The sequence below is a fragment of the Oncorhynchus tshawytscha genome, linkage group LG13 (assembly GCF_018296145.1).
Source record: "Oncorhynchus tshawytscha isolate Ot180627B linkage group LG13, Otsh_v2.0, whole genome shotgun sequence".
In the NCBI taxonomy this organism is placed as follows: Eukaryota; Metazoa; Chordata; class Actinopteri; order Salmoniformes; family Salmonidae; genus Oncorhynchus; species Oncorhynchus tshawytscha.
The window spans coordinates 10,386,276-10,414,235 of NC_056441.1; the positions used below are offsets into that span (position 1 = coordinate 10,386,276).

At 41.7% G+C, this 27,960-nt stretch overlaps 3 protein-coding genes across 3 annotated transcripts; 1 reads left to right on the forward strand and 2 right to left on the reverse strand.

Annotated features, from left to right (window-relative positions):
• Positions 1-6,840: 6,840 nt before the first annotated feature.
• On the forward strand, positions 6,841-9,797 carry LOC112235982 (c-Myc-binding protein). Its single transcript, XM_024404547.2, has 5 exons — positions 6,841-7,163; positions 7,513-7,585; positions 8,460-8,508; positions 9,185-9,314; positions 9,524-9,797. The coding sequence occupies exons 1-5, from the start codon at positions 7,149-7,151 to the stop codon at positions 9,566-9,568; spliced, it is 312 nt and encodes a 103-aa protein (XP_024260315.1). The 5' UTR covers positions 6,841-7,148; the 3' UTR covers positions 9,569-9,797.
• A 1,447-nt stretch (positions 9,798-11,244) lies between these two features.
• LOC112235979 (gap junction alpha-9 protein-like) lies at positions 11,245-13,047 on the reverse strand. The gene has a single exon (XM_024404540.2). It carries the CDS (start codon positions 12,894-12,896, stop codon positions 11,346-11,348), a length of 1,551 nt encoding a protein of 516 aa, XP_024260308.1. The 5' UTR covers positions 12,897-13,047; the 3' UTR covers positions 11,245-11,345.
• Positions 13,048-18,389: 5,342 nt separating this feature from the next.
• LOC112235983 (akirin-1A) lies at positions 18,390-27,910 on the reverse strand. Its single transcript, XM_024404548.2, has 5 exons — positions 27,479-27,910; positions 20,894-21,040; positions 20,380-20,511; positions 20,044-20,115; positions 18,390-19,953 (listed from the first exon to the last, which is right to left on the reverse strand). Exons 1-5 carry the CDS (start codon positions 27,681-27,683, stop codon positions 19,943-19,945), a joined length of 567 nt encoding a protein of 188 aa, XP_024260316.1. The 5' UTR covers positions 27,684-27,910; the 3' UTR covers positions 18,390-19,942.
• Positions 27,911-27,960: the final 50 nt, after the last annotated feature.

Genomic DNA, 27,960 nt, shown 5'->3' on the forward strand with positions numbered 1-27,960 from the left:
GTAAGTCATCATTATGAGACAGTAAGTCATTATTATGAGACAGTAAGTCATTATTATGAGACAGTAAGTCATTATTATGAGACAGTAAGTAATACTTATAAGACAGTAAGTCATTATTATGAGACAGTAAGTAATAGTTATGAGACAGTAAGTCATTATTATGAGATAGTAAGTCATTATTATGAGATACAGATTGCCTAAACATATCATCTGAATCCAATGTGCTCTTTGCATCAGGCCCTCCTCAACTTTCAAGGATAACCTTATGTATATCCTATAGTCAAATCGGGCTTCCATAAGTAAATGCAAATTGCACAGACAAACAAAACTTTACTGAGCTTTTCGTTAACTTGAAACGTGTTTCTTTAGCCAACATGTCAATGTTGTCACTGTAGAAGCTGCTTTTGACTTGAATGTGAAAAAGTCAAACACGAACAGAACTCCATAGGCTCCTGTATAGGCTACTTCTGGATCACAGACCACTCATCTCTTCGTCCCTGCTTTATGTTAGCCTGAGTGAATGAGTGCCAGTCTTTACTATCGTGTCAACTCTCAATTGACATGTCATGTTTTGCTTGACCACGACCAATGGGGTTGCCAAGAGCACAAACAGATCTAGGACCAGGCTGTATGTCGCACTAATATTAATTGATATGAAGCTGATTGGGTAAAAACTGAAGCAGTGAACTACCATAAGGCTTTACTTTCAATGATGTCACTCTTGCTGCTGGTGATTCTCTGATCCACCTCTACACAGACGACACCATTCTGTATTCTTCCTTCTTTGGACACTGTGTTAACTAACCTCCAGACGAGCTTCAATGCCATACAACTCTCCTTCCGTGGCCTCCAACTGCTCTTAAACGCAAATAAAACTAAATGCATAATTTTCAATCGATCGCTGCCCGCACCTGCCCGCCCATCCAGCATCACTACTCTGGACGGCTCTGACTTAGAATACGTGGATAACTACAAATACCTAGGTGTCTGGCTAGATTGTAAACTCTCCTTCCAGACTCACATTAAGCATCTCCAATCAAAACTGAAATCTAGAATCGGCTTCACTTTTCGCAACAAAGCTTCCTTCACTCATGCTGCCAAACATACCCTCGTAAAACTGACCATCCTACCGATCCTTGACTTCGGCGATGTCATCTATAATATAGCCTCCAACACTCTACTCAGCAAACTGGATGTAGTCTATCACAGTGCCATCCGTTTTGCCACCAAAGCCCCATACACTACTCACCACTGCGACCTATATGCTCTCGTTGGCTGGCCCTCGCTTCATATTCGTCGCCAAACCCACTGGCTACAGGTTATCTACAAGTCTCTGCTAGGTAAAGCCCCACCATATCTCGGCTCGCTGGTCACCATAGCAGCACCCACTCGTAGCACGCGCTCCAGCAGGTATATCTCACTGGTCACCCCCAAAGCCAATTCCTCCTTTGGTCGCCTTTCCTTCCAGTTCTCTGCTGCCACCTACTGGAACGAACTGCAAAAATCACTGAAACTGGAGATTCCCATCTCCCTCACTAGCTTTAAGACCAGCTGTCAGAGCAGCTCACAGATCACTGCACCGGTTCATAGCCCATCTGTATACAGCCCATCTATCTACCTCATCCCCATACTGTATTTATTTATTTTGCTCCTTTTGCACCACAGTATCTCTACTTGCACATCTACCATTCCATGGCCTATTTATTGCCGTAACTCCCTTATTTGACCTAATTTGCACTCACTTTATATAGACTTTGTTTTCTTTTTTTCTACTGTATCATTATTGACTATGTTTTGTTCATTCCATGTGTAACTCTGTGTTGTTGTATGTGTCGAACTGCTATGCTTTATCTTGGCCAGGTCGCAATTGCAAATGAGAACTTGTTCTCAACAAGCTTACCTGGTTAAATAAAGGTGAAAAACTTTGTGTTGTCATTCATTCAGACTCAATTAGGGTTCCTTACCGATTTACTCACCAGATTACATTTTCTGCGGTCACAAGAAACTGCTGGTCCCTGAGAAACTCTAGCAAGCAAGATATCACCCCCCCCAAAAAAAAAAAAAATTTACCTCCCATTTTCCACCACTCCAAACTGCAGGTCTGGGGTTGATTAGAGATTTACGTTCAATATGTTGTGGCTCCATCCTGCCACTACTCATTAGGCATGACAAAATGTAAGAGCACATGTGGAGTATTAACGAGGCTTTGTGTCACATACATATTTCAACCTAGTTATCTTGATAGTTTACCCTGTACTGTTAAAAAGCTTGTGGATATGCCTCAGGGGGTTCTATAATGCTTCAATTATTTAAATAATGGGGGGGGTCACATTATGCAATGGAATAATGAAACATCCTCTATGGTTGATATCAACCACCTGATGACCTAATCATTCCCAACATCAGAAGATCTACCTGAGGGACAACAACGCATGGCTCATTCAATTTGAACATCTTAAACATAAGCTTTTTGAAATCTAACATTTAACCAGACAAGACAGTTAAGAACACATTCTTATTTACAATGACGGCCTACACCCCGCCCTATTGGACTTCCAATCACAGCCGGTTGTGATACAGCCTGGAGTCGAACCAGGGTGTCTGTAGTGACGCCTCAAGCACTGAGATGCAGTGCCTTAGACTGCTGTGCCACTCGGGAGTCCCATATGTAACAGTATAACTTTCGTCCGTCCCCTCGCCCCTACCCGAGCTTGAACCAGGGACCCTCTGCACACAAAGACAACTGACACCCACGAAGCATCGTTACCCATCGCTCCACAAAAGCCGCGTGGTTCCCCTTGTAGAGCAAGGGGAACCACTACTTCAAGGTCTAAGAACGAGTGACGTCAACGATTGAAACGCTATTAGCATGTACCACCGCTAACTAGCTAGCCATTTCACATCGGTTACACATACATATACAGTCAAAGTCGGAAGTTTACATACACTTAGGTTGGAGTCATTAAAACTAGTTTTTCAACCACTCCACAAATTTATTTTTAAGAAACTATAGTTTTGGAAAGTCGGTTAGGACATCTAATTTGTGCATGACACAAGTCATTTTTCCAACAATTGTTTACAGATAGATTATTTCACTTATAATTCACTGTATCACAATTCCAGTGGGTCAGAAGTTTACATACACTAAGTTGACTGTGTCTTTAAACAGCTTGTAAAATTCCAGAATATAATGTCATGGCTTCAGAAGCTTCTGATAGGCTAATTGACATCATGTGAGTCAATTGGAGGTGCACCTGTGGATGTATTTCAATGCCTACCTTCAAACTCAGTGCCTCTTTGCTTGACATCATAGAAAAATCAAAAGAAATTAGCCAAGACCTCAGAAACAAAATTGTAGACCTCCACAAGTCTGGTTCATCCTTGGGAGCAATTTCCAAACACCTGAAGGTACCACGTCCATCTGTGCAAACAATACTACGCAAGTATAAACACCATGGGATCACGCAGCCGTCATACCACTCAGGAAGGAGATGCTTTCTGTCTCCTAGAGATGAAGGTACTTTGGTGCAAAAAGTGCAAATCAGTCCCAGAACACCAGCAAAGGACCTTGTGAAAATGCTGGAGGAAACGGGTACAAAACTATCTACATCCACAGTAAAACGAGTCCTATATCGACATAACCTGAAAGGCCGCTCAGCAAGGAAGAAGCCACTGCTCCAAAACCGCAATAAAAAAGCCAGACTATGGTTTACAACTGCACATGGGGACAAATATCGTACTTTTTGGAGAAATGTCTTCTGGTCTGATGAAAAAAAAGAACACCATCCCAACCGTGAAGCACACGGGTGGCAGTATCCTGTTGTGGGTGCTTTGCTGCTGGAGGGACTGGTGCACTTCACAAAATAGATGGCATCATGAGGAAAGAAAATTATGTGGATATATTGAAGCAACATCTCAAGACATCAGTCAGTAAGTTAAAGCTTGGTTGCAAATGGGTCTTCCAAATGGACAATGACCCCAAGCATACTTCCAAATTTGTAGTAAAATGGCTTAAGGACAACAAAGTCAAGGTATTGGAGTGGCCATCACAAAGCCCTGACCTCAATCCCATAGAAAATTTGTGGGCAGAACTGAAAAAGAGTGTGTGAGCAAGGAGGCCAACAAACTTGACTCAGTTACACCAGCTCTGCCAGGAGGAATGGGCCAAAATTCACCCAACTTATTGTGGGAAGCTTGTGGAAGGCTACCTGAAATGTTTGACCCAAGTTAAACAATTTAAAGGCAATGCTACCAAATACTAATTGAGTGTATGTAATCTTCTGACCCACTGGGAATGTGATGAAAGAAATAAAAGCTGTTATAAATCATTCTCTCTACTATTATTCTGACATTTCACATTCTTAAAATAAAGTGGTGATCCTAACTGACCCAAGACAGGGAATTTTTACTAAGATTAAATGTCAGGAATTGTGAAAAACTGAGTTTAGATGTATTTGGCTAAGGTGTAAGTAAACTTCCGACTTCAACTGTACATAGAGTAAGGTCACCAATGTTGAGACAAAGTCACGGGTAGAGTAACACTAGCTAGGTTTCCATCTGATTGGTGACAGATTTTCATGTGAATATTCTAAAATCTGCATTAAGAAAATATTGACATTTTCCCACCAGTGGTGTGTTCCCACCAAATTGACTTGCTGTAAGATAAAAATATGTGAGTGATGACATAGTGCACACAAAATGTACCTTTTCACTTAAGTTTTCACATACTAATATAATAATAATCTAAAGTTCAATTTGTTTCCATCGCATTTTCAACTCTATTAATAGTTTCGTCACAAAAACTGTTGTGTTAAAAAGCAAATGTGCCCACTTTGGTCTTGGCACGTGTTCTCTAGCCAAGATACAGTACAGGTAGGCTGTGGGGGTAGATTTACTTCAATATTATGATTATTATATCAATATTTGCGCATAAAGGCATTTCCACTGGCATAATTAATCTTACCGACACAAAAAGATCCCACCATGTTCACTGAAAAAAAATGATCTGTTGGCATTTGTAAAATTGTATCTAACTTCCTGTTTCCATCACTGTCATCGCTGTCATTTTTTATATGGTATGTCTTTACTCGCATAAAAACTGTGGATGGAAACTTATTTTTTTATCTAGGTTTCCATCGAATTAATGACAGATTTTCATGCAAATATGATAAAATATGCAAAAAAAATAAAAGTGAAATGGATTTCCATTTCTATTTCAACTCTTCTGATGGTTTTGTCGTAAAGAATGTTGCGTTATATAGCGAACGTACCCAACTCGGATATTGATTGGCATTTGCTCTCTAGTCAACACCTCGCAGATACACAGCTGGTATAGCCTTGCAGGATTTACCGCCCCCACCTACCGTCAACCAATCATGTAAATGCGGAGCTATATACCGTGCCCTCCACAGAATGTAAAAGGCCATGATATACAGAGCTTGATTTGGCCACTGCGTGTCTCTGGCAGATTCGCAATTGCGTCACACCCGCTACACGAAGCCTCCGACCACATTTTCGGATCAAGCATAAATTTGCTTTGTCTATTGTGCTCCACTATCCAGGTTGTATTCCACAAGATGTCGCCAAACGAGACCCTGTTCTTGGAGAGCACCAACAAAATCTACAATGTTGACATCTCCAGTAGCTCTTTCGTCAATTTCCAAATCTGGGATTTTCCTGGTCAAGTGGACTATGAGATGATCTTCAGGGGTACGGGGGCTTTGATCGTGTCATTGATGCTCAAGTGAGACTATTAGGACAGTTAGATGTTGCACTACCCATGGCAAACATTGAGAAGGCTATACAGCCTACAGTTTCAGATTTTTATGTCATTCAAAATAGGTGACTCTCCTCTGTTTAGAGCGGTTTGTCTTTGTTACTTTTTTGACTGGACCAGGGCCTGGTCAAAAGTAGTTCACTATATAGGGCAGGGGTGGACAACTCCAGTCCCTGAGGGCCTGATTGGTGTCACACTGTTTCTCCATCCCTAACAAACACAGCTGATTAATCAAATTGCATTCTAAACTGAAGATCATGATTAGGTGATTATTAGAGTCAGGTGTGTTGTCTGAGGCTGGGTTGAAAAACTGTGACACCAATCAAGACTTCGAGGACTGGAATTGCCCACCCGATATAGGGCGCTACTCAGGACAACTATTATGATTATATTCCAGACAGAATAACCTAATGTTTTTTTGTTAACTCCAAAATCCTCTGATAATACTAGTCCTGTGCTAATCGACATCCCTGTGTTTTGACAGAAATGTGTCTGACTTTGACAAGTGTTGCTCGCAGTTTGAGCAAAAAAACATGAACTGATTCGATAAATTTAAAAGTGCTGCTCATAGTTTATATATGAAGGGCCTACATGTATCAACTTTCGCTGTGATTGCTTTTGTTAATACGTTATGTGCGAATGAATTGAACATCGACAAATGCATCATAAAAAATAATAATATTGAGCCTATTTAATGCAAACCTTGCTGTTAATAGATCGCAAAGCAGCATAAGACTGAGTTAAACGTTTGGAAATGACAAATTCACTTTCTCATTCATAGCCTAAAATCGTATATCAAGTGCAAGTGCGCTGTTTAGCACTAACCCTAATCACACTACTAACATTATGTCTAAAATTAAATTAAGACCTAAAAGCACATTTTTGTTTTCATACATTTTTTCGATTTAGGACTTTAAAAAAAAAACTTTGGCTGTCACGAGCGTCAATTTGTCTGTTTCGTCTCATTTCCGCCATGAACTGTATTTTCCCCGCTCCCTCAATCTCATTGGTGCTCCAGGCAAACGCTGTTTCACTACATGGCCATGAGATGGCGCCAAATATATAGCTAGGGGGTTTTTGCCTTTTACACAAGTAGCTCAGTTTCAGTTTCATTTATTGAATAGCAAATAGTGAAGTAACCGACAGAGTATAGAAAAGTCCATCTTCATATTAGAACATCATCAATCATTGACATTTTATTCCATAATTCACAGTTCAGATAATTGTTTTGTTGTCGTTGTAGCAACCGCACCACTGTGGGAGAAATTGCTTTGTTTGCAGTCGGGCTCTGGGTCTTGTCGGCTGTTGCGTTGATTAGCTAGCTAGTTTACAAACCTTTAATCATCCTAACGCTACATATCTGTTCGCAATAATGGCCCATTACAGAGTAAGTATACGAAACTGTTCTTCAATGAACAGTGGTTTGAAGATATTTCTTTCATGTCCTATGTTTTCACGTGTTACTTTGTAAACTAAGTTAGCTACATTCATTGATTACTTTGTATCTAGGGTAGCTCTCCTTTATTGGAATCAGCTGTGTGGTTGTGCTAGTTAAACCTATTTGTTTTCAAAGTTTATGGTCAATCAGGCATATATATATATTTTTGTATTCTGCTTACCTGCCTGGAAACTTTCAAGAAACTGAAGTAGAGTTATCTAGCTACAGCTTTAAATAGCCTATGCTAAAAAATGTTTTGTTAGTCTTTTGATTCTTCTCATCATTGTTGATTTCACAGGCTTCCGAGTCGAAGAGAGAACAATTTCGAAGGTATCTAGAAAAAGCTGGAGTTCTTGACAGTCTCACCAATGGTAGGCCTCTTTCAGAAATTGAAGAACATTACTGGCAACGTTTCTTTTTAATATGCATGAAGTCTAAAGTTTCTCATGCGTTATACTTTGATTTTGTGAATAAATGTTCATCATTTTGATTCCAAATCCTAACCACTTGCATAGTCTATAGCAGGGGTGTCAAACATAGTCATGGGTGTCCAATATGGGCCCGCACGTGAATTTGTGTTACAAAAAAACTCAATACACTATAACATTTTAGATTTACATTTGAGTCATTTAGCATAACATCTTATCCAGATCAACTTACAGGAGCAATTAGGGTTAAGTGCCTTGCTCCAGGGCACATCGCCAGATTTGTCACCTAGTCGGTTCAGAGATTCGAACCAGTGGCCATTTGGTTACTGGCCGAAATGCTCTTAAAGGGAAACTTAAAAAATGTTCATCGCCATAGGTACTCCAGCACCACCCCAACATCAACATATGTGAAATGGTAGATAAGTGTTTACAATGACATCATCGGTGTGTATCGGGTGATTTTTTTTATTTTTTATTATTATTATTATTTTTTGGACCAATCATTAGTAGGCAATACTAATTGTCCACAAATTAGTTGACGTAATTGAAAAACATATTTCTCATTCATAATCTCCAGCACCACCTCAACATTAACATAAGTGAAAATGGCGTAGTTCTGTGTTTTGTAGTTTTAAAAAAAGACAATGAAGTAGACATTAAAAATGTTTTCCCTTTAACCGCAAGGCTACCTATCGCCCATGACAAAAATACACCAAAAAACCCAGGGCAAAACCTGTTTGACACCCCTGATCTATAACAAAACTTTTGACTCACATATCACAACCAATATCCATAACAATTGTATTGCTGTTTGCAGTGTTGGTCGCCCTGTACGAGGAGCCAGATAAACCTAATAATGCTTTGGAGTATCCTTTTGTCTTGGTTTGATTAATATTCCAATATGATGACAACCATGACCACCGTCTCAACTGATCCCGTTGGTGCAGATGTTGCTTGCTGATTCAGCTAGTCACTCATAGCGTTGGGCAGAGAGAATACCTTGCCTGAAATCTGATGAATAGTGCCCCCCCGGTGCAAAAATAATCAAGCATAGACTTTGTGTACGTTACAGTAGCCTCGTCACATGAACAATGACAATTTTAGACGTCTTTTTTTAAAGGCTCTTTTTCTTATTGGTCTAACTAATTTACCGCCTGGTGATGTCACCAGGCAGGCCAAAACTCCTCCCCACCAAAACAGGCTGAAATCTCAGGTGGCCTTTTTCAAACAGCTCTTTCACTAAAAGGGCATTATCATTATTCTAATTTCACAGCATTATGCCAACCTCATAGTGTGGAAATATATAAAACACAGGGAAATCACATTTTTGACTGCACTGGGCCTTTGTTAAAGAGAGTTTATGGTGTACAGTGGCTGGCCGGAGTGGTGGTGCTCTGGTGATATGGGTTCAAACCCTGATTTACACCACTTTCCATTCTATGCACCAGCGGCTCTCCTCTGTCTCCCCATCTCAATCACTTCTTGTTCACGGTAGCTATCAACAACAACAACAAGTTTAGACTAGCCTTCACCTAACCCCAGCTTTCTAAAGCATCACCTTGGTGTGGCTGGTGCTGAGCCAGGAGACACGGAGGCCCTTCGTCTGGAGCTAACTGAGCTACAGCAGAAGTGGGATCTGCTCATGGAGGAAAACAAAGACCTCAGAAACAGGGTCAGAGAGAATTGACATTTTTTTCCTAAATTCAAGGCTTTGTTTCCTGGACCCAGATTAAGTTTAGATTCTCCATTGATCTTGTTTGTTTGTTTTTTAGCCCAGAACTAGGCTTAATCTGTATCCGGGGAAACCACTCCTAAATACCCCAAAAATATCTAATCCCGGTACGTTGCAAATACCAGACTTTTCTCTACCTTGTTTTACAGCTTCTGCAGTATGAACCAGCACCCGAGGATGGAGCAGCAGAGTAGCGGAGTTGGTTGAATTGTTCTTTTTGTCCACTGTTTTGAGAGAAAAAGGCACTTTTTTTTGTTATTTCTTAGTAGTATAATGACACTATACCCAAGGATGGAAAAACTGTTAACTGCAAAAGCAATGTATTTTTGTTAAGTAGTATTTTCTGTGTACAGGCACTTCTTCAATCTAAAGCGTCAACTGTTTCTCTCCAATTTCAAGTCAATAAATACTATTTTCAGCAAATATTCTTCATGCAACGTTATTGTGTTGATGTATCTCTAGATGGAATTTCCAACTGATCCTTGCCTATTCATTTAAATGCCACACACACAGGGTCACCGTGACAACAGGCCTACTACTTCTGGTCCAGTATGGGGTTAGTGTTCAAAGCCAATTTTCTTGCTGTTTGGATTTATAATTTTATATCTTGGTAAACTAATTATGTTAAAATATCATCTCATTAGTAATTCAAGAATATTAGTACTTTATTTTATCAAGTAAAATGAGTATACAATTGCGAATATACAAATCAATGTATGATGTAGTGTTTAGTAAAAAAACAACAAAGTACCGCTTCATATAAGCAATAGGCCTGTTCAAAATCAGTCCCATTTCCTCCCAATCAAAATGTATAATTTATATTGTCAAATGATTAGTGGGCTTTGTGCCAAAATATCAATGCTTTTTCAGGATGGAGGACGTCTGCAGTATCCCGACCTGAAAGAAAATAGAACAAGTTGAAAATATTATGTAACTGGTTTAGCCAAAGACTTCCATTGCTGTAGTAGTTCAATTATAGTTGAACTGAAATAAGCTGTTGCTTTGTTATTGATTGGATAGTTTAAATAAAGTTGGCCAGTAGCCTATATCATGAGCAAAGAAACTGTCAATTGGGCTGATACTCAAATACATTATGTCACTGGGAAAATGTCCTCTGATTAGATTGGTAGCTAGTGAACTCCAGCCTCCAATTTAGATTGTAAAGTCACCTGGTTATTGTGCTTTTTAAAAGTACAATACCTTAAATACAATATTGAGGAAATCATGCTTTGAAACTTCTTCCTTGTTAACACATTCTTACCAATGAATATCATTGAGTTTTGTGTTATGTAATTGCGAATTACAGCCTAAAGGATATAGATTTTCTGATTCTGCTTTCCATTGCTCTTGGTTCATTGCTCTAAGCCTTGCATTTAAATGCACGCAATGCAATGAAAGTCCTTCAAACTAAAACAGACCTGTCAACAATGTCTTTTATCTAGATTTACTAAGTGTTTTCCATTGCAAAATTCTGCTTTGCTTTTTGTCTTCTGAAAATAACAGGTGCAAACTTGGTGCATAAAAACACTCTGACTAAATGCATTGTGGCCTGGGCCCAGAGCAGTTTATCTTAACGTTAATACGGTAACTTCACTGACAGAAAAACATCAGTCTCAAGAACTGCAATTCTATGGAATAATATCATTTCTTAGGCTACACTTCAGGGCACACTTAGCTAACACTGTAACAGTGTACCCTGAAGCATAGCCTATTTTTTAAAACATTTATTTAACCTTTAATTAATTAGGCAAGTTAAGAAGAAATTCTTATTAACAGTGACTGCCTACCCCAGCCAAACTTTCCCCTAAACCGGACAACGCTGGGCCAATTGTGCGCCACCCTATGGGACTCCCAATCACAGCTTGTGATACAGCGTGGAATTGAACCAGGGTCTGTAATGACCGCTGCGCCACTCGGGAGCCCCAACATCGTAACAGTTTCTTGTGACATGATGAGATAAGGTAATAAACCTTAGATCTGCAGGTCGCCTGGAGCTCGCCTGCTGCTGCCGTTACTTGCCAGTGACATTCGGCGGTTGGGAGAGCAGACGGGAGGGCTGTTGCCATCGCGGCTGTGCTGAGACACTGAGCTCCGTTCTATTGAGTCTTGGCTCTGGGGCCTGCTGAGTCTCTTGATGTCCGGCTTAGAGAAGGCCCTGGCTCGGCTGGCAGCAAAGCTACAGCGTGGCTTCATGCTTATAGTCCCAGGGAAGGAGTCCCCACTGTCTGAGCCATTCCCCTCCACCACAGTGGAACAGTTCCATGGGGCACTGACCCTCCGTGGTTTTCTTGCAATGACCGAAAGGGTCGGGCATGAGGAGGCATCCATCAAGGGTAGCACGGGTAGGGTGGGGTACTCAGAGCCCCGTGACCCTGTGAAGTCCATGTGGTGGGTGAGAGGATCTACATGGTGGGGAAGAGGATGCACGACAAGATCCTCTGGCTCATCCTTCTTGTCCACAAGGGCAGAGCGTGTCGTCTCACGGTTGATGTTTTTTGAGTTGCTGTTGTGCTCAGGACTTGGCACTGCCTCCTTACTGGCTGTATCGTGACTGTCTGTACATGGCTTGACACCAGGGTCCACCTGAATAGGAACAAAGGCAGAGGAGGCATTGAGGAGGGAATGCGTCGGTCCGTTGCCCTGTTTCTCTATCAGGAGGGTGTACCCACTGGGTCCGCTATGGATAACAGGCTTGCAGCCCCCAGAGGTTCCCCCCATGTTAACTTGTTTGACGTCAGAGTTTCTTTTGGATTTGCTACAGTAGTAGTCATCCTTCAGGTGTGGGTGGTAGGCCAGGATGCCCTTCTTAAGCTTCCTGTAGCTCAGGTGCGTGATCTCCAACAGGCTGAGGAAGAGGGAGACGGCAGCGATGCCCTGCATGAACATCATGAAGACAGTCTTTTCCGTGGGCCTGGAGACAAAGCAGTCCACCACATTTGGGCACGGCTCCCTCTCGCACTTAAACAAAGTGTCCAGGTGATGGCCGTAGAGGAGGTACTGGCCCATCATGAAGCCCACCTCCACCACAGAGCGGGTGACGATGTGGGCCACATAGGTCTGTAGCAGGGACCCTCTCAGCGGGGCCTTGTTGAGCTTCCCCAGATCCAGCTGTCTCATCTCCCTCTCGATGCGTCTCCGCACCTCGATCAGCTCCACGGCCACTGCCTCCAGCTCCCGACGCAATGCTGCCCTGTTAGTGTGGCGCGTCTTCTCCAGAGCTCGCAGCTGGTAGATGGCGTGGCCCATGTAAACCAGAGAGGGTGAGGAGACAAAGATGACCTGCAGCACCCAGTAGCGGATGAGTGAGATGGGGAAGGCTCGGTCGTAGCACACGTTGCGGCACCCTGGCTGTTCGGTGTTGCAGATGAAGTCTGTCTGCTCGTCGTTCCACACGTCCTCTGCAGCGACGCCAAGCACCAGCATCCGGAAGATGAACAGGATGGTCAGCCAGATCTTTCCCACCATGGTGGAGTGGATATGCACTTCCTCCAAGATCCCACCCAGGAAGTTCCAATCTCCCATCTTCACGCGGGTTTTGCTAATTAATGGGGAAAATTATATGTTAAAAAGCAGGAAATGGAATGTCAAGATGAAGTGTATGGTGAGGTCAATAATACATGGACAATCAATGTTTATTATAAAGAAGAATTGACGATGATATAAAAGGGGAAACCTGACATTCCTACATCCATTTTGGGATTTCTAAATTAAGGATATGTACCCATTGATTCTTGAAGAATATAACTTTTATAAATGCCTCATGAGCTTAGTTCAACTGTCGTACCCTGTCAGAACCCAAAATTATAAGCTTGTTTTGCTCCTAATGTTTTTTAAACAAATTAAACGTAAACAAACACTATACAGCCTCAAAAAATGTTTAAAACTATAATGTTGATATCATGGATTGCCAGTCCTTGCATCCATAGTTCTGTATGAATTTGAGAGTGGTAAAAAAAATGTCCAGCCCCATCCCTCAGCGTTTTAATGAAACAGGTGGGAAAAACACTTATTGTTTCAACTGCTGATTTGTCTCTTTAATAATCATTATATCACTTGCTAATCAAGGACTAATGATAACCACTAGTCCTAATTGAATGATCATTAGGTAATGCAATATCAAATGAAATAATTGACTAGTTACAGGAAAAAATTATCACCCCCCCCCCCAAAAAAAAATGTGCTAATTATATGAATCAGAACACAGTGGTCTTTGTGAGTTTAAATCAGGAGACCTCTGGTGGGACAAAATAAGTTAAAACTCAATCTAAAATCACACAAGTAAACTTACCTTTCATTGGGGAAATAATATGCACATAAACAGACATTTTAGAACAAAATATTTGGACGTTTGATACAATCCTGTGCTCATTGTCAATCTCTTTATCTTCTTAGTAAACCATAGGATACCCAGCCCAGAACTCCACAGCTGATTTAAATGGAAACAGAGCAAAAAGCAGCCCGTTGGCCTGGGTTGGTGAGAACTTTATAGCCTGCCAAGAGAAATCAATTATACTATTAGTTGTCATTTACCTTGCAGCAGTATGAACGGACTGCCGGTGGAGGGGAGCCCTGCAGGTCATCGGGTAATAGGGGACCGCCAAAATATCCAATCATTTGTCTATTTGTGGCTGCTCTCAGAGGACCTCAAACCCCTGTGACCCTCGGTGGCGCTCTACCCTGTGATGCCTGTAGTGGAATATGATGTGGTCTGTCCGATACACAGACACTGAGCCAGAGCACTGGCTTACCCCCTTTTGGCCCCAGTGGCTCTGAGTGCATCTCTATGGGGAGCCAGCAGTTAAAGTAAAAATCCATTAGGTCAAATATATCTGAAGTGGATTGATATGCCTGCCAGTGGTTACTAAGTGGTGTCTACTTTGGGAATAAGTACAAAACAATTAGGATACTATTCATTCCCATTATTCATCAAGTCACTGTATTCTCATGTGTCAGAAATGTGTTGCAGAATTACTCCATTTGGAGAATGACAGTTGGATCAAACTCAAATCTCAATAAACTACTGTTGGTAACCAATTGCAGAATGTGTGAATTTCTTGATGTTTCATAGTGAGACGGACTGAATAGGAAAGCTCATTTTCTTTTATTTATCCATGGGCCATGATAAGTTATTCATCATTGATAACCACACACCTTCAATCAATAAACTTTGGCCTTTTGGAATGAACCTTTGAAACCTACAAGAGATTAAATAAGACTCTATATCAGTTATCAGTAACATATATTATGCAATACATGTGTTCTTTATACATAACTGTAGATTGTTCCTTAGCACTGGTCCCAAACACAGTTCTAACACCACAATACTGGCACAATACTAGCTGCATTTACACAGACCAATTCAGATTTCCACCCCCCCCCCAAAAAAATTATTGGTCTTTTGACCAATCAAATCACGTCTTTTCCCAATAGTTTGGCAAAAACATCAGAATTTGTCTGCTTGTGTAAACGAAGGCATAGCCATGGTGATTTCAAAGCTGCAGGTTACAATCCTGTTCAAAAGACACGCTGGAATGGATTGTCATCTAATTATCTTGGCTGTAAATAAACTTAACAAAATTGTCCATATTAGTCCAAATATAATTTATCTTACCTTGTTCTGATATGCAATGTCAGATTATTGCTAAATCTGTTCACAAGCAGCTGGCTGTTTGGCCCTTCCAATGAAAGGGATATTCCGAGTCATTAAGCAGCTATATCGCTGAACTCAATAAACCCTGTTCAATAATTGCCTTTAGTTTTTCCTGTAGTTTTGTTAATACTGACCCTTCTGTCATCACTATTGGTCTCTATGCCCTCTGCCATGACCTTGAGCCCAATCAAGCTACTATACTACACCTGTACTACTCCACGCCAACATTGGGATTTTAACTTTTATATAATGTTGTTTCCTCTCATTGTAAGAACTGATTGTATGCTAAAATGTGAGTGTAAAAACAAAGCAAATGTTTATAAATGAGGCCTCTGGTTTGCAATACTTCTTGTTGCAATCTCACTGTCATTCCGTGTTCACTTCCTGATTCAAGGGATTCGGGGGCCTAGATTCAGTTGCTCTTCACATATACAAGTCAAAGTGAATGCATGCCATATTAAATTATATGAGAGTCTGGAGTGCTTCCACCATGGTACACTACTTTTCGATCAGTGCTTTTTCTCCGTACTGGAGATCAATCGGTCACGTCCGATTTTATACATGGATGACTCCCTGTGAATCTAATTAAGTTGACCCCCCCCCCAGCTATTGCATGTTTTTTATTCAATTTACACAAAATCAATAGCTATGGCTTGTTGGAAGGTTAGGGTTGCATCCCAAATGGCATCACATCCCTATATAGTGCGGTACTTTTGACCGATGGGCCCTAGTCATAAAAGGAATAGGATGCCATTTGGGACGAATCCTTGGTTTTGTTTACTGTGGCCTGTGCCCTAGGAGTACTAGTTGAACCAGCCAATCCAGGCCCTTTTTGAGTTTCAAAGTTGTGAAATATGTAGTGTCTAATTCATAATTCCTTAAGGCTTGCTCTGTTTGTTACTAAAGTCAAATGACTATTTGTAGTTGCTGTCCATGAAGTCTGTCAAGATGTCACTGGCTGTTTTAGCTTTCTCTACTATTGTCATTCTCATATAGCGTCATTGGAGTTGGCTAAAACAGAAACTGGTCAAACATCATTGTGATTTGATTGCGGGTGATGTGGAGGTATACCCAGGCCCTGCATGTCCCCAGGCACCCTCATTTGTTGACTTCTGTGATCGAAAAAGCCTTGGTTTCATGCATGTCAACATCAGAAGCCTCCTCCCTAAGTTTGTTTTACTCACTTAGCACACTCTGCCAACCCTGATGTCCTTGCCGTGTCTGAATCCTGGCTTAGGAAGGCCACCAAAAATTCTGAGATTTCCATACCCAACTATAACATTTTCCGTCAAGATAGAACTGCCAAAGGGGGAGGAGTTGCAGTCTACTGCAGAGATAGCCTGCAAAGTAATATCATACTTTCCAGGTCCATACCCAAACAGTTCGAACTACTAATTTGAAAAATTACTCTCTCCAGAAATAAGTCTCTCACTGTTGCCGCCTGCTACCGACCCCCCTCAGCTCCCAGCTGTGCCCTGGACACCATTTGTGAATTGATCGCCCCCCATCTAGCTTCAGAGTTTGTTCTGTTAGGTGACCTAAACAGGGATATGCTTAACACCCCGGCAGTCCTTCAATCTAAGCTAGATGCCCTCAATCTCACAAAAATCATCAAGGAACCCACCAAGTACAACCCTAAATCTCTAAACAAGGGCACCCTCATAGACGTTATCCTGACCAACTGGCCCTCCAAATACACCTCCGCTGTCTTCAACCAAGATCTCAGTGATCACTGCCTCATTGCCTGTATCCGCTACGGGTCCGCAGTCAAACGACCACCCCTCATCACTGTCAAACGGTCCCTAAAACACTTCTGCGAGCAGGCCTTTCTAAGCGACCTGGCCCCCAGTATCCTGGAAGGATATTGTTCTCATCCCGTCAGTTGAGGATGCCTGGTCATTCTTTAAAAGTAACTTCCTCACCATCTTAGATAAGCATGCTCTGTTCAAAAAATGCAGAACTAAGAACAGATATAGCCCTTGGTTCACTCCAGACCTGACTGCCCTCGACCAGCACAAAAACATCCTGTGGCGGACTGCAATAGCATCGAATAGTCCCCGCGATATGCAACTGTTCAGAGAAGTCAGGAACCAATACATGCAGTCAGTCAGGAAAGCAAAGGCCAGCTTCTTCAAGCAGAAATTTGCATCCTGTAGCTCTAACTCCAAAAAGTCCTGGGACACTGTAAAGTCCATGGAGAACAAGAGCACCTCCGCCCAGCTGCCCACTGCACGTAGGCTAGGTAACACGGTCACCACTGATAAATCCATGATAATCGAAAACTTCAACAAGCATTTCTCAACGGCAGGCCATGCCTTCCTCCTGGCTACTCCAACCTCGGCCAACAGCCCCCCCGCAGCTACTCACCCAAGCCTCCCCAGCTTCTCCTTTACCCAGATAGCAGATGTTCTGAAAGAGCTGCAAAACCTGGACCCGTACAAATCAGCTGGGCTTGACAATCTGGACCCTCTATTTCTGAAACTATCCGCCGCCATTGTCGCAACCACTATCACTAGCCTCTTCAACCTCTCATATCGTCTGAGATCCCCAAGGATTGGAAAGCTGCCGCAGTCATCCCCCTCTTCAAAGGGGGAGACACCCTGGACCCAAACTGTTACAGACCTATATCCATCCTGCCCTGCCTATCTCAGGTCTTCGAAAGCCAAGTCAACAAACAGATCACTGACCATCTCGAATCCCACCGTACCTTCTCCGCTGTGCAATCTGGTTTCCGAGCCGGTCACGGGTGCACCTCAGTCACGCTCAAGGTACTAAACGATATAACCGCCATCGATAAAAGACAGTACTGTGCAGCCGTCTTCATCGACCTGGCCAAGGCTTTCGACTCTGTCAATCATTCTTATCAGCAGACTCAGTAGCCTCGGTTTTTCTAATGACTGCCTTGCCTGGTTCACCAACTACTTTGCAGACAGAGTTCAGTGTGTCAAATCGGAGGCCATGTTGTCCGGTCCGGATTTAGATAAAGCAAAATGCTATGAGAACAGGTTGTTCTACCAGGTTTGTTGTTGGTTTAATTGTGAAGCCATAGAAAATGGAAGTCTCCCGCCCATACCAATTGTTCTTGAGTAGCTTCGAGCAATCATAACTGTGTACTTCGACAGTACATTGAATATATTGGACCCTTTCGATACTAGAAAGCTTTCAAGTATTTGTGATACTGTGTTTCATGGACTGATATTCTCCATAGTTATGAAAAATGTTTACAAATTGCTGTTCAAAATGCTACATTAATGCTGTCCCCCAGTGCACTATTTTCATTTGCTACAAATAAACACTTGTGCCGACTCATATTCGGCTTACTTAATGTCTTCTAATTTAACTTTCAAGAACTACATTCAAAATGATTCCCTTCAAATCAAGGCTTTATTCAACAAAGTTATAATTGTGTACAGCAAAACTGAGCTCAAAAGGACACATTATTACATGTAGGACAATTTAAAAAATTGATTGGGTATTTTTGGATTAAAAGTTCAAAGTAAGATTTCTTGTAGAACTCAATCCAAAACCACACAATTAGAGAATCAAGTCTTCGTCTGTGTAAAGAAATGGTCATAACTCATGATGCATTTAAAATGGTACTTCCTAATGGTAGGCTTGCACCCTATGTATACAGCTTGTAGAGGCACATTAGCTCATGTTTGAATGAAAATCAGTTTTGTTTCAACCCAAAGCCATCCGTTAAAGACATACATTCACTGTATTCTGTATTAGTACTATGTAAAAGGACTAAATAACCCCCTTCAGTCCTAATCACAGACTTTACAGAACACACCAGTATTATAGGATCCCCTGACTAATAACCCAAAACTAGTAATTTAATAGGGATATCTAGTACATTGAGTTTATAAATCATATGCAGAACATTCAATAAAATTAAAACCACAAAAAAAAAAAAAAAAAAAAAAGGGGACCAGCTACAGATTCAAAACTTTGAGAAGGTCACTACAATGAGTGTGGTTTCCTTACAAACCTCTCAAGGGCCCAAGTATTATAGATTTTAATTTTTTTTTTAAAGGACTGCAGTTTCAACCGTGTGTATTTTGGACACAGTAATTTCAGAATAACTGCAGTTATACTTTACTCTGACCGCAATCTTTTTTTATTGAATGGTGTTTTATTCCAAACCAAGAGAGGATAGGTGCAGTTTCCCCACATTTCATTCTCACATGAAACAAAGCCTCAACCATAGTCTATCCCTGTGAAAAGGATCTTAACCAGTCAACAAATGAGCCCTTCCATTCATGGTATTCTTGGGAGTAATAGCCTGCATATTTTATAAAGAGCTCGGTATAACGACACATGCTTTGCTGGCATCTCCTCAATTGCAGCATAATTGGGTAGAATGTCTGAACAAGAACCCTGCAAATTCCAAACAGATTATCGTGGGGTTGACATGATCAGTTTCTGGAAAGGGTAGATCAATTGAAATATGCAAGACAAGGGAGTCAGCCATGTACAAAAATATGTTTCAAGAAAAGCAAAACTACAATTGACCGTCTGTAGTACACTGAAGTACCCCCTGTATAACATCAAATACAATTTAGATAAAGCACAAAATGGCAAATAACTTTCATTTCTAAAAAATAAAAAAATAAAAAAAGAGAACCACATTTTCATGTATGGTTGGTGAAAAGTGAGGATTCATGCTGCAGCAGTGAGTTTGGGAGGTTAAATAGAAGTCACATCAGCCCAGCTTTCTACAGCAATTTATTAAAAAGGAACGTCCAACCATCCATCTCCCCCCCCCAAAAAAAGAGCACCCACACAAGTACAACTCAGATTATTGAGTGTTAAAAGTCAAAAGAAAATCCTAGCACTGAAGTAGTAAAGAAAAACGTGGAGATAGGCGGGCAGCAGTCTAGACGTGAGAGCAGGTAACTTCCTTATTTAAGATAGTTCATGAGACATCTGAAAAATAAGAAGATGATGATTTTAAAAACAGGCCCTGCATAAACACGAGGATAAAAGTTAACGTGTTGTGGTATCGTTGGAACTCACAGCTGGAGGGTCGGGCGCCATATTGTCTCATGATCTGGTCATGTGTGAACTTCACAAACGATTCATATTGTTCTGGGAAGGAACCAAAACATCAAATGATCTATGGAATTAAAACTATTAAACTGAGCTGTCTGACCATGAGATGTCAATCTGGGCCTGTATTCTTAAAGCCTTTAAGAGTAGGAGAGCCGATCTGGCAATCAGGTCCCAACTCCCCCTTATGTAAACTGATGAATTATGGTCTAAAATGGTGAAACTGATCCTAGATCAGCACTCCTACTCAGATGCTTCATGAATCCTGGCACAATTCTGTAAAGAGGAAGTCACTCAGTATACCTGCCAGTTTAGTGTTGAGGATTTGCTCATACTCTTCGCGGATGTTCTCGTCATGGTCCTTGAGAATCCGTTCACACAGAGAGCCAACTTGGTGCAGTGTGAAACAGGGCTGGTCCCTCTTCACAGAAGAACCTGGAGAAACCATAACATGACAAAGAATGGTCTGTGGCCTGACAACTGCACATGCAAAATCCCACCCTATTCCCTTTATTGTGGACTACTTTTGACAGGGGCACTACATCAGGAATAGGGTGCCCTTTGGATGGTTAAAAAGAACCACCTTACTAGGTCTGGATGTTGAAACATCTAGAATAAACACATGCAGAATTCTTAAGAATTTAACTTTGGTGGCTCTTATTCCCCACACCAAAAAAACAAGACAGCAGTGTGTGTGTTATTCATCCCTACAGTGAGAGACAGCACAGTGTGTGTGTTATTCATTCTTACAATAATTTATTTCCCATCAGATGCTAATGCATCTCCTTCAGCTTGGTGGGAGTGCATGAAAACACACCTGGTTGGGCGCTTGGTGCCATGAAGCCAGGGCTTTGGCCTGGGCCATCACTTAGACTCTGGGACTGGCTCTGGTTGAAGGCCCCCTCAAGCTTCCGCCTCCTCTGATAGCGGCTGTATTCTTGCCTAAGATTCTGGACCATCTGCTCTGTGGAGAGGAGAAACAGAAAACGTAATCTTAACATGATTGGCGTATCCTGGAATGAGTGTTTCCTCACGCATCAACCCAGGCCTCCCACATGTCTCTCGGTTGCGTGATAAAACATGGTCACACATGCATGCACCTAATCAAATCATCATTTTCAATTTGGTAGGGAGATGGATGTATAAATGACTTCCTAGCAGTGGTGTAAAGTACTTAAGTAAAAATACTAAATTTCGACTTAAGTTGTCTTTTGTGGTATCTGTACTTTACTATTTATATTTGACAACTTTTACTTCACTACATTCCTAAAGAAAATAATGTACTTCTTACCTGACACCCAAAAGTACTTGTTACATTTTGAATGCAGGACAGGAAAATGGTCAAATTTATGCACTTATCATGACCAGGGCATCCCTACCACCTCTGATCTGGCGGACTCACTAAACACACGTTTGTAAAAATAAAATATATATATTTTTTTTAAGTCTGAGTGTTGGAGTGTGCCCCTGGCTATCCATAAATAAAAAAGAAAATGGTGCCGTTTGCTTAATTTAAGGAATTTTAAATGATTTCTGCTACCAAGCTAAAACTAAAGCAGGAAGCACCAGTGACTCGCTCCATATGGAAGTGGCCAGATGTGGATGCTACGCTGTAGTACCGTTTTGCTTGCACAGATTGGAATATGTTCCTGGATTCAGCCATTGGCATTGAGGAGTATACCACCTCAGTCACCGGCTTCATCAATAAGTGCATTGACGACGTCGTCCCTACAGTGACCGTATGTACAGTAGCAGTCAAAAGTTGACACACCTACTAATTTCTGGGTTTCTTTATTTGTAGTATTTTCTTCATTGTCGTATAATAGTGAAGACAAAAAAACTGGACCGTTCGCACTACCCTCTGTAGTGCCTTGCGGTCGGAGGCCGAGCAGTTGCCATACCAGGCAGTAATACTACCAGTCAAGATTAGAGGTCGACCAATTATGATTTTTCGATACAGATTATTGGAGGACCAAAAAAGCCGATACCATTTTTTAAAATTTGTAATAATGACAATTACAACAATACTGAATTAACACTCATTTTAACTTAATATAAAACATCAATAAAATCAATTTAGCCTCAAATAAATAATGAAACATGTTCAAATTGGTTAAAAAACAAAGTGTTGGAGAAGAAAGTAATATGTGCCATGTAAAATATACCTTTGACTATTGGATGTTCTTATAGGCACTATAGTTTTGCCAGTGTAACAGTATAGCTTCCGTCCCCCTCCTCGCCCCTACCTGGGCTCGAACCAAGAACACATCGACAACAGCCACACTCGAAGCATCGTTACCCATCGCTCCACAAAAGCCACAGCCCTTGCAGCGCAAGGGGAATAACTACTCCAAATCTAAAAGCGAGTGACGTTGGAAACAGTATTAGCGCACACCCAGCTAACTAGCTAGCCATTTCACATTGGTTACACCAGCCATTATTAGGCTGATAGGCTTGAAGTCATAAACAGCGCTGTGCTTGCGAAGAGCTGCTGGCAAAACGCACGAAAGTGCTGTTTGAATGAATGATTACGGGCCTGCTGCTGCTCAGTCAGACTGCTCTATCAAATCATAGACTTAATTATAACAGAACACACAGAAATACGAGCCTTTGGTCATTAATACGATCGAATCCAGAAACTATAATTTCGAAAACAAAACATTTATTATTTCAGTGAAATACGGAACCGTTCGGTATTTTATCTAACGGGTGGCATCCCTAAGTCTAAATATTCTTGTTACAATGCACAACCTTCAATTTATGTCATAATACGTAAAATTCTGGCAAATTAGTTCGCAATGAGCCAGGCAGCCCAAACTTGCATATACCCTGACTCTGCGTGCAATGAACGCAAGAGAAATTACAATTTCACCTGGTTAATATTGCCTGCTAAACTGGATTAGTAGTTATAACTAGTGATTATGATTTATTGTTTTTTTATAAGATAAGTTTAATGCTAGCTAGCAATTTACCTTGGCTTCTACTGCATTTGCGTAACAGGCAGGCTACTCGTGGAGTGCAATGGTTAGAGCGTTGGACTAGTAAACTGTGCGGTTGCAAGATTGGAACCCCTGAGCTGACAAGGTGAAAATCTGTCATTCTGCCCCTGAACAAGGCAGTTAACCCACAGTCCTAGGCAGTCATTGAAAATAAGAACGTGTTCTTAACTGACTTGCCTAGTTAAATAAAAGGTATAAAAGAAATAAAAATGTTAAAAATAACTGAAATCGGCACCCAAAAATACCGTTTTCCGATTGTTATGAAAACTTGAAATCAGCCCTAATTAAATTGGCCATTCCGATTAATCGGTCGACCGCTAGTCAGGTTGCTCTCGATGTATGCTCTCGATGCAGCTGTATAACCTTTTGAGGATCTATACCAAATCTTTTCAGTCTCTTTGAGGGGGAAATAGGTTTTGTCGTGCCCTCTTCACAACTGTGAAGACCATGATAGTTTGTTGGTGATGTGGACACAAAGGAACTTAAGCTCTCAACCTACTCCACTACGGCCCCGTCAATGAGAATGGGAGCGTGCTCGGTCCAATTTTTCCTGTAGTCCACAGTCATCTCCTTTGTCTTGATTACATTGAGAGAGAGGTGGTTATCCTGGCACCACACGGCCAGGTCTCTGACCTCCTCCCTATAGAATGTCTTGTTGTTATTGGTGATCAGGCCTACCGCTGTTGTCATCTGCAAATTTAATGATGGTGTTGGAGATATGCCTGGCCGAGCAGTCATGAGTGAACAGGGAGTACAGAGAACAGAGCACGCACCCCTGAGGGGCCCCTGTGTTGAGGATCAGTGTGGTGGATGTGTTGTAACCTACCCTTACCACCTGGGGGCGGCCCGTCAGGAAGTCCAGGATCCAGTTGCAGAGGGAGGTGTTTAGTCCCAGGGTCCTTAGCTTATTGATGAGTTTTGAGGGCACTGTTGTTGAACGCTGGCTGAGCTGTAGTCAATGAATAAAATTCTCACATAGGTGTTCCATTTGTCCTGGTGGGAAAGGGCATCTTTGGATCTGTATGAAATTGGAGTGGGTCTAGGCTTTCTGGGATGATGGTGTTGATGTGAGCCATGACCAGCCTTTCAAAGCACTTCATGGCTACAGACGTGAGTGCTATGGGTCGGTAGTCATTTAGGCAGGTTCCTTTGCTTTCTTGGGCACAGGGACTATGGTGGTCTGTTTTAAACATGTAGGTATTTGGCCTAGGACCCGAGATCCTCAAAAACTTATACAGCCCACCAACGAGAGCATCCTGACAGGTTTTTCCAACAATTGTTGACAGATTATTTCACTTATAATTCAGTGTCACAATTCCAGTGGGTCAGAAGTTCACATACACTAAGTTGACTGTGCCTTAAACAGCTTGGAAAATTCCAGAAAATGTCATGGCTTTAGAAGCTTCTGATAGGCTAATTGACATCATTTGAGTCAATTGGAGATGTACCTGTGGATGTATTTCAAGGCCGACCTTCAAAAACTCAGTGCCTCTTTGCTTGACATCATGGGAAAATCAAAAGAATATCAGCCAAGACCTCCAAAAAAAAAAATTGTAGACCTCCATAAGTCCGGTTCATCCTGGGGAACAATTTCCAAACGCCTGAAGGTACCACGTCCATCTGTACAAACAATAGTACGCAAGTATAAACACCATGGGATCACGCAGCCGTCATACCGCTCAGGAAGAAGACGCGTTCTGTGTCCTAGAGAGGAACGTACTTTGGTGCGAAAAATGCAAATAAATCCCAGAACAGCAGCAAAGGACCTTGTGAAGATGTTGGAGGAAACAGGTACAAAGTATCTATAGCCACAGTAAAACGAGTCCTATATCGACATAACCTGAAAGGCCGCTCAGCAAGGAAGGAGCCACTGCTCCAAAACTGCCATAAAAAAAGCCAGACTATATGGTTTGCAACTGTACATGGGGACAGTAGAAAACACAGTAGAAAAAAAGGGGAGTCTATATACATTGTGTGCAAAAAGGTATGAGGAGGTAAGCGAATAATTACAATTTTGCAGATTAACACTGGAGTGATAAATGATCAGATGGTCATGTACAGGTAGAGATATTGGTGTGCAAAAGAGCAGAAAAGTAAATAAATAAAAACAGTATGGGGATGAGGTAGGTGAAAATGGGTGGGCTATTTACCAATAGACTACGTACAGCGATCGGTTAGCTGCTCAGATAGCTGATGTTTGAAGTTGGTGAGGGAGATAAAAGTCTCCAACTTCAGCGATTTTTGCAATTCGTTCCAGTCACAGGCAGCAGAGAACTGGAACGAAAGGCGGCCAAATGAGGTGTTGGCTTTAGGGATGATCAGTGAGATACACCTGTTGGAGCGCGTGCTACGGATGGGTGTTGCCATCGTGACCAGTGAACTGAGATAAGGCGGAGCGTTACCTAGCATGGACTTGAAGATGACCTGGAGCCAGTGGGTCTGGCGACGAATATGTAGCGAGGGCCAGCCGACTAGAGCATACAAGTCGCAGTGGTGGGTGGTATAAGGTGCTTTAGTGACAAAACGGATGGCACTGTGATTAACTGCATCCAGTTTGCTGAGTAGAGTGTTGGAAGCAATTTTGTAGATGACGTCGCCAAAGTCGAGGATCAGTAGGATCTTCAGTTTTACTAGGGTAAGTTTGGCGGCGTGAGTGAAGGAGGCTTTGTTGCGGAATAGAAAGCCGACTCTTGATTTGATTTTCGATTGGAGATGTTTGATATGAGTCTGGAAGGAGAGTTTACAGTCTAGCCAGACACCTAGGTACTTATAGATGTCCACATATTCAAGGTCGGAACCATCCAGGGTGGTGATGCTAGTCGGGCATGCGGGTGCAGGCAGCGATCGGTTGAAAAGCATGCATTTGGTTTTACTAGCGTTTAAGAGCAGTTGGAGGCCACGGAAGGAGTGTTGTATGGCATTGAAGCTTGTTTGGAGGTTAGATACCTGTGAAGCACAGGGGGTGGCAGCATCATGTTGTGGGGGTGCTTTGCTGCAGGAGGAACTGGTGCACTTCACAGAATAGATGGCATCATGAGGTAAGAAAATTACGTGGATATATTGAAGCAACATCTCAAGACATCAGTCAGGAAGTTATAGCTTGGTCGCAAATGGGTCTTCCAAATGGACAATGACCCCAAGCATACTTCCAAAGTTGTGGCAAAATGGCTTAAGGACAACAAAGTCAAGGTATTTGGAGTGGCCATCACAAAGCCCTGACCTCAATCCCATAGAAAATGTGGGCAGAATTGAAAAAGTGTGTGCGAGCAAGGAGGCCTACAAACCTGACTCAGTTACACCAGCTCTGTCAGGAGGAATGGGCCAAAACTCACCCAACTTATTGTGGGAAGCTTGTGGAAGTCTACCCGAAACGTTTGACCCAAGTTAAACAATTTAAAGGCAACACTACCAGATACTCATTGAGAGCATGTAAACTTCTAACCCACTGGGAATGTGATGAAAGAAATAAAAGCTGAAATAAATCACTGATAATTCTAACATTTCAGTCTTAAAATAAAGTGGTGATCCTAACTGACCTAAGACAGGGAATTTTTACTAGGATTAAATGTCAGGAATTGTGAAAAATGTAAAATTGTTTCAATGTATTTGGCTAAGGTGTATGCAAACTTCTGACTTAAACTGTATCTACTAGGCAATGTCAGTTAACAATTAATCAAAAGGCCACCCGGACAATTTGCATTGACACCCCCTTTGTTTTTACACTGCTGTTACTCCCTGTTTGTTTTCCGTGCATAGTTACTTTACCCCTACCTACACGTACAAATTACCTTGACTAACCTGTACCCCCGCACATAGACTCTTACCCTAACCTCATTGTTATTATGTTACTTTTTTAAACTTCAGTTTAATTTAGTAAATATTTTCTTAATTATATTTCTTGAACTGCATTGTTGGTTAAGGGCTTGTCGTAAGGTACACCTGTTGTATTTGGCGCATGCGACAAATATAATTTGATTCGATTTTTGACATGAAAAAAATTGAGACGTATACTCAAGTAGAATTTTACCAGGTGACTTTCACTTGAGTCATTTTCTATTTTAGATATCGTTACTTTTACTAAAGTATGACAATTTGGTACTTTTTCCACCCACCACTGTTTCCTACCTAGGTATTGTCATCAACTAGAAACTAATTGACATAGCTAGCTAGGATAAACATGTTACAATCAGGGCCGGATTCATTCTGGCAAACTTGTGAGTTGAGACCAGTGGCTAACGTTTGCTAACTACATATTATATTTGTATTCCTTTTACATCATAATGATCTTGTCTTGCTTCAGTGTAGGCCTATTAGCTACAGCCTTTAAAAATCAGGCTTAATTATTATTACATAGCCTCTTTCACTACAATGTCCATCCAGCTCAATTCGGGCAATCGACTAACCTGGGGTGAGCCTGTGTTCTCCTCCACAAGTCGATTGGGGTGACATCGAACTGTTGTCACCTGTAGCAGACAGCAGGTTGCATCGCTTTGGAGACGGGGAGACCGGAGTCCCTGGCAGATTGCTGCACCTTCGCCGTTTTGGAGATTGAGGGCTGTGAAGGTCCTCCAACTCCACCGAACGCTTCAAAGTAGCTGTGCACGCCATGGTAGCTAACTTAGTCCAGAAAACAACTTCTTTTTTGGGGGGGAGGGGTGTCGGTCAAAATGTAGGATAGCTGCTAATAGTAACTGAGTAAATGAAGATTGGCTGTCCCGTCTTGCGCTTTCTTGTCTTCTAATTTATTTTTCTCAGTGTTTTGTTAAATCACTCGCTTGCTAAATAACAACGTTCAAATGGCGTCTTCTTCCATCTAACTTTCGTTTTAAGGCAGATGTCACACCTTTAATTGCCTTCACCGCCACTTACTGGGCGGAGTTCAGAC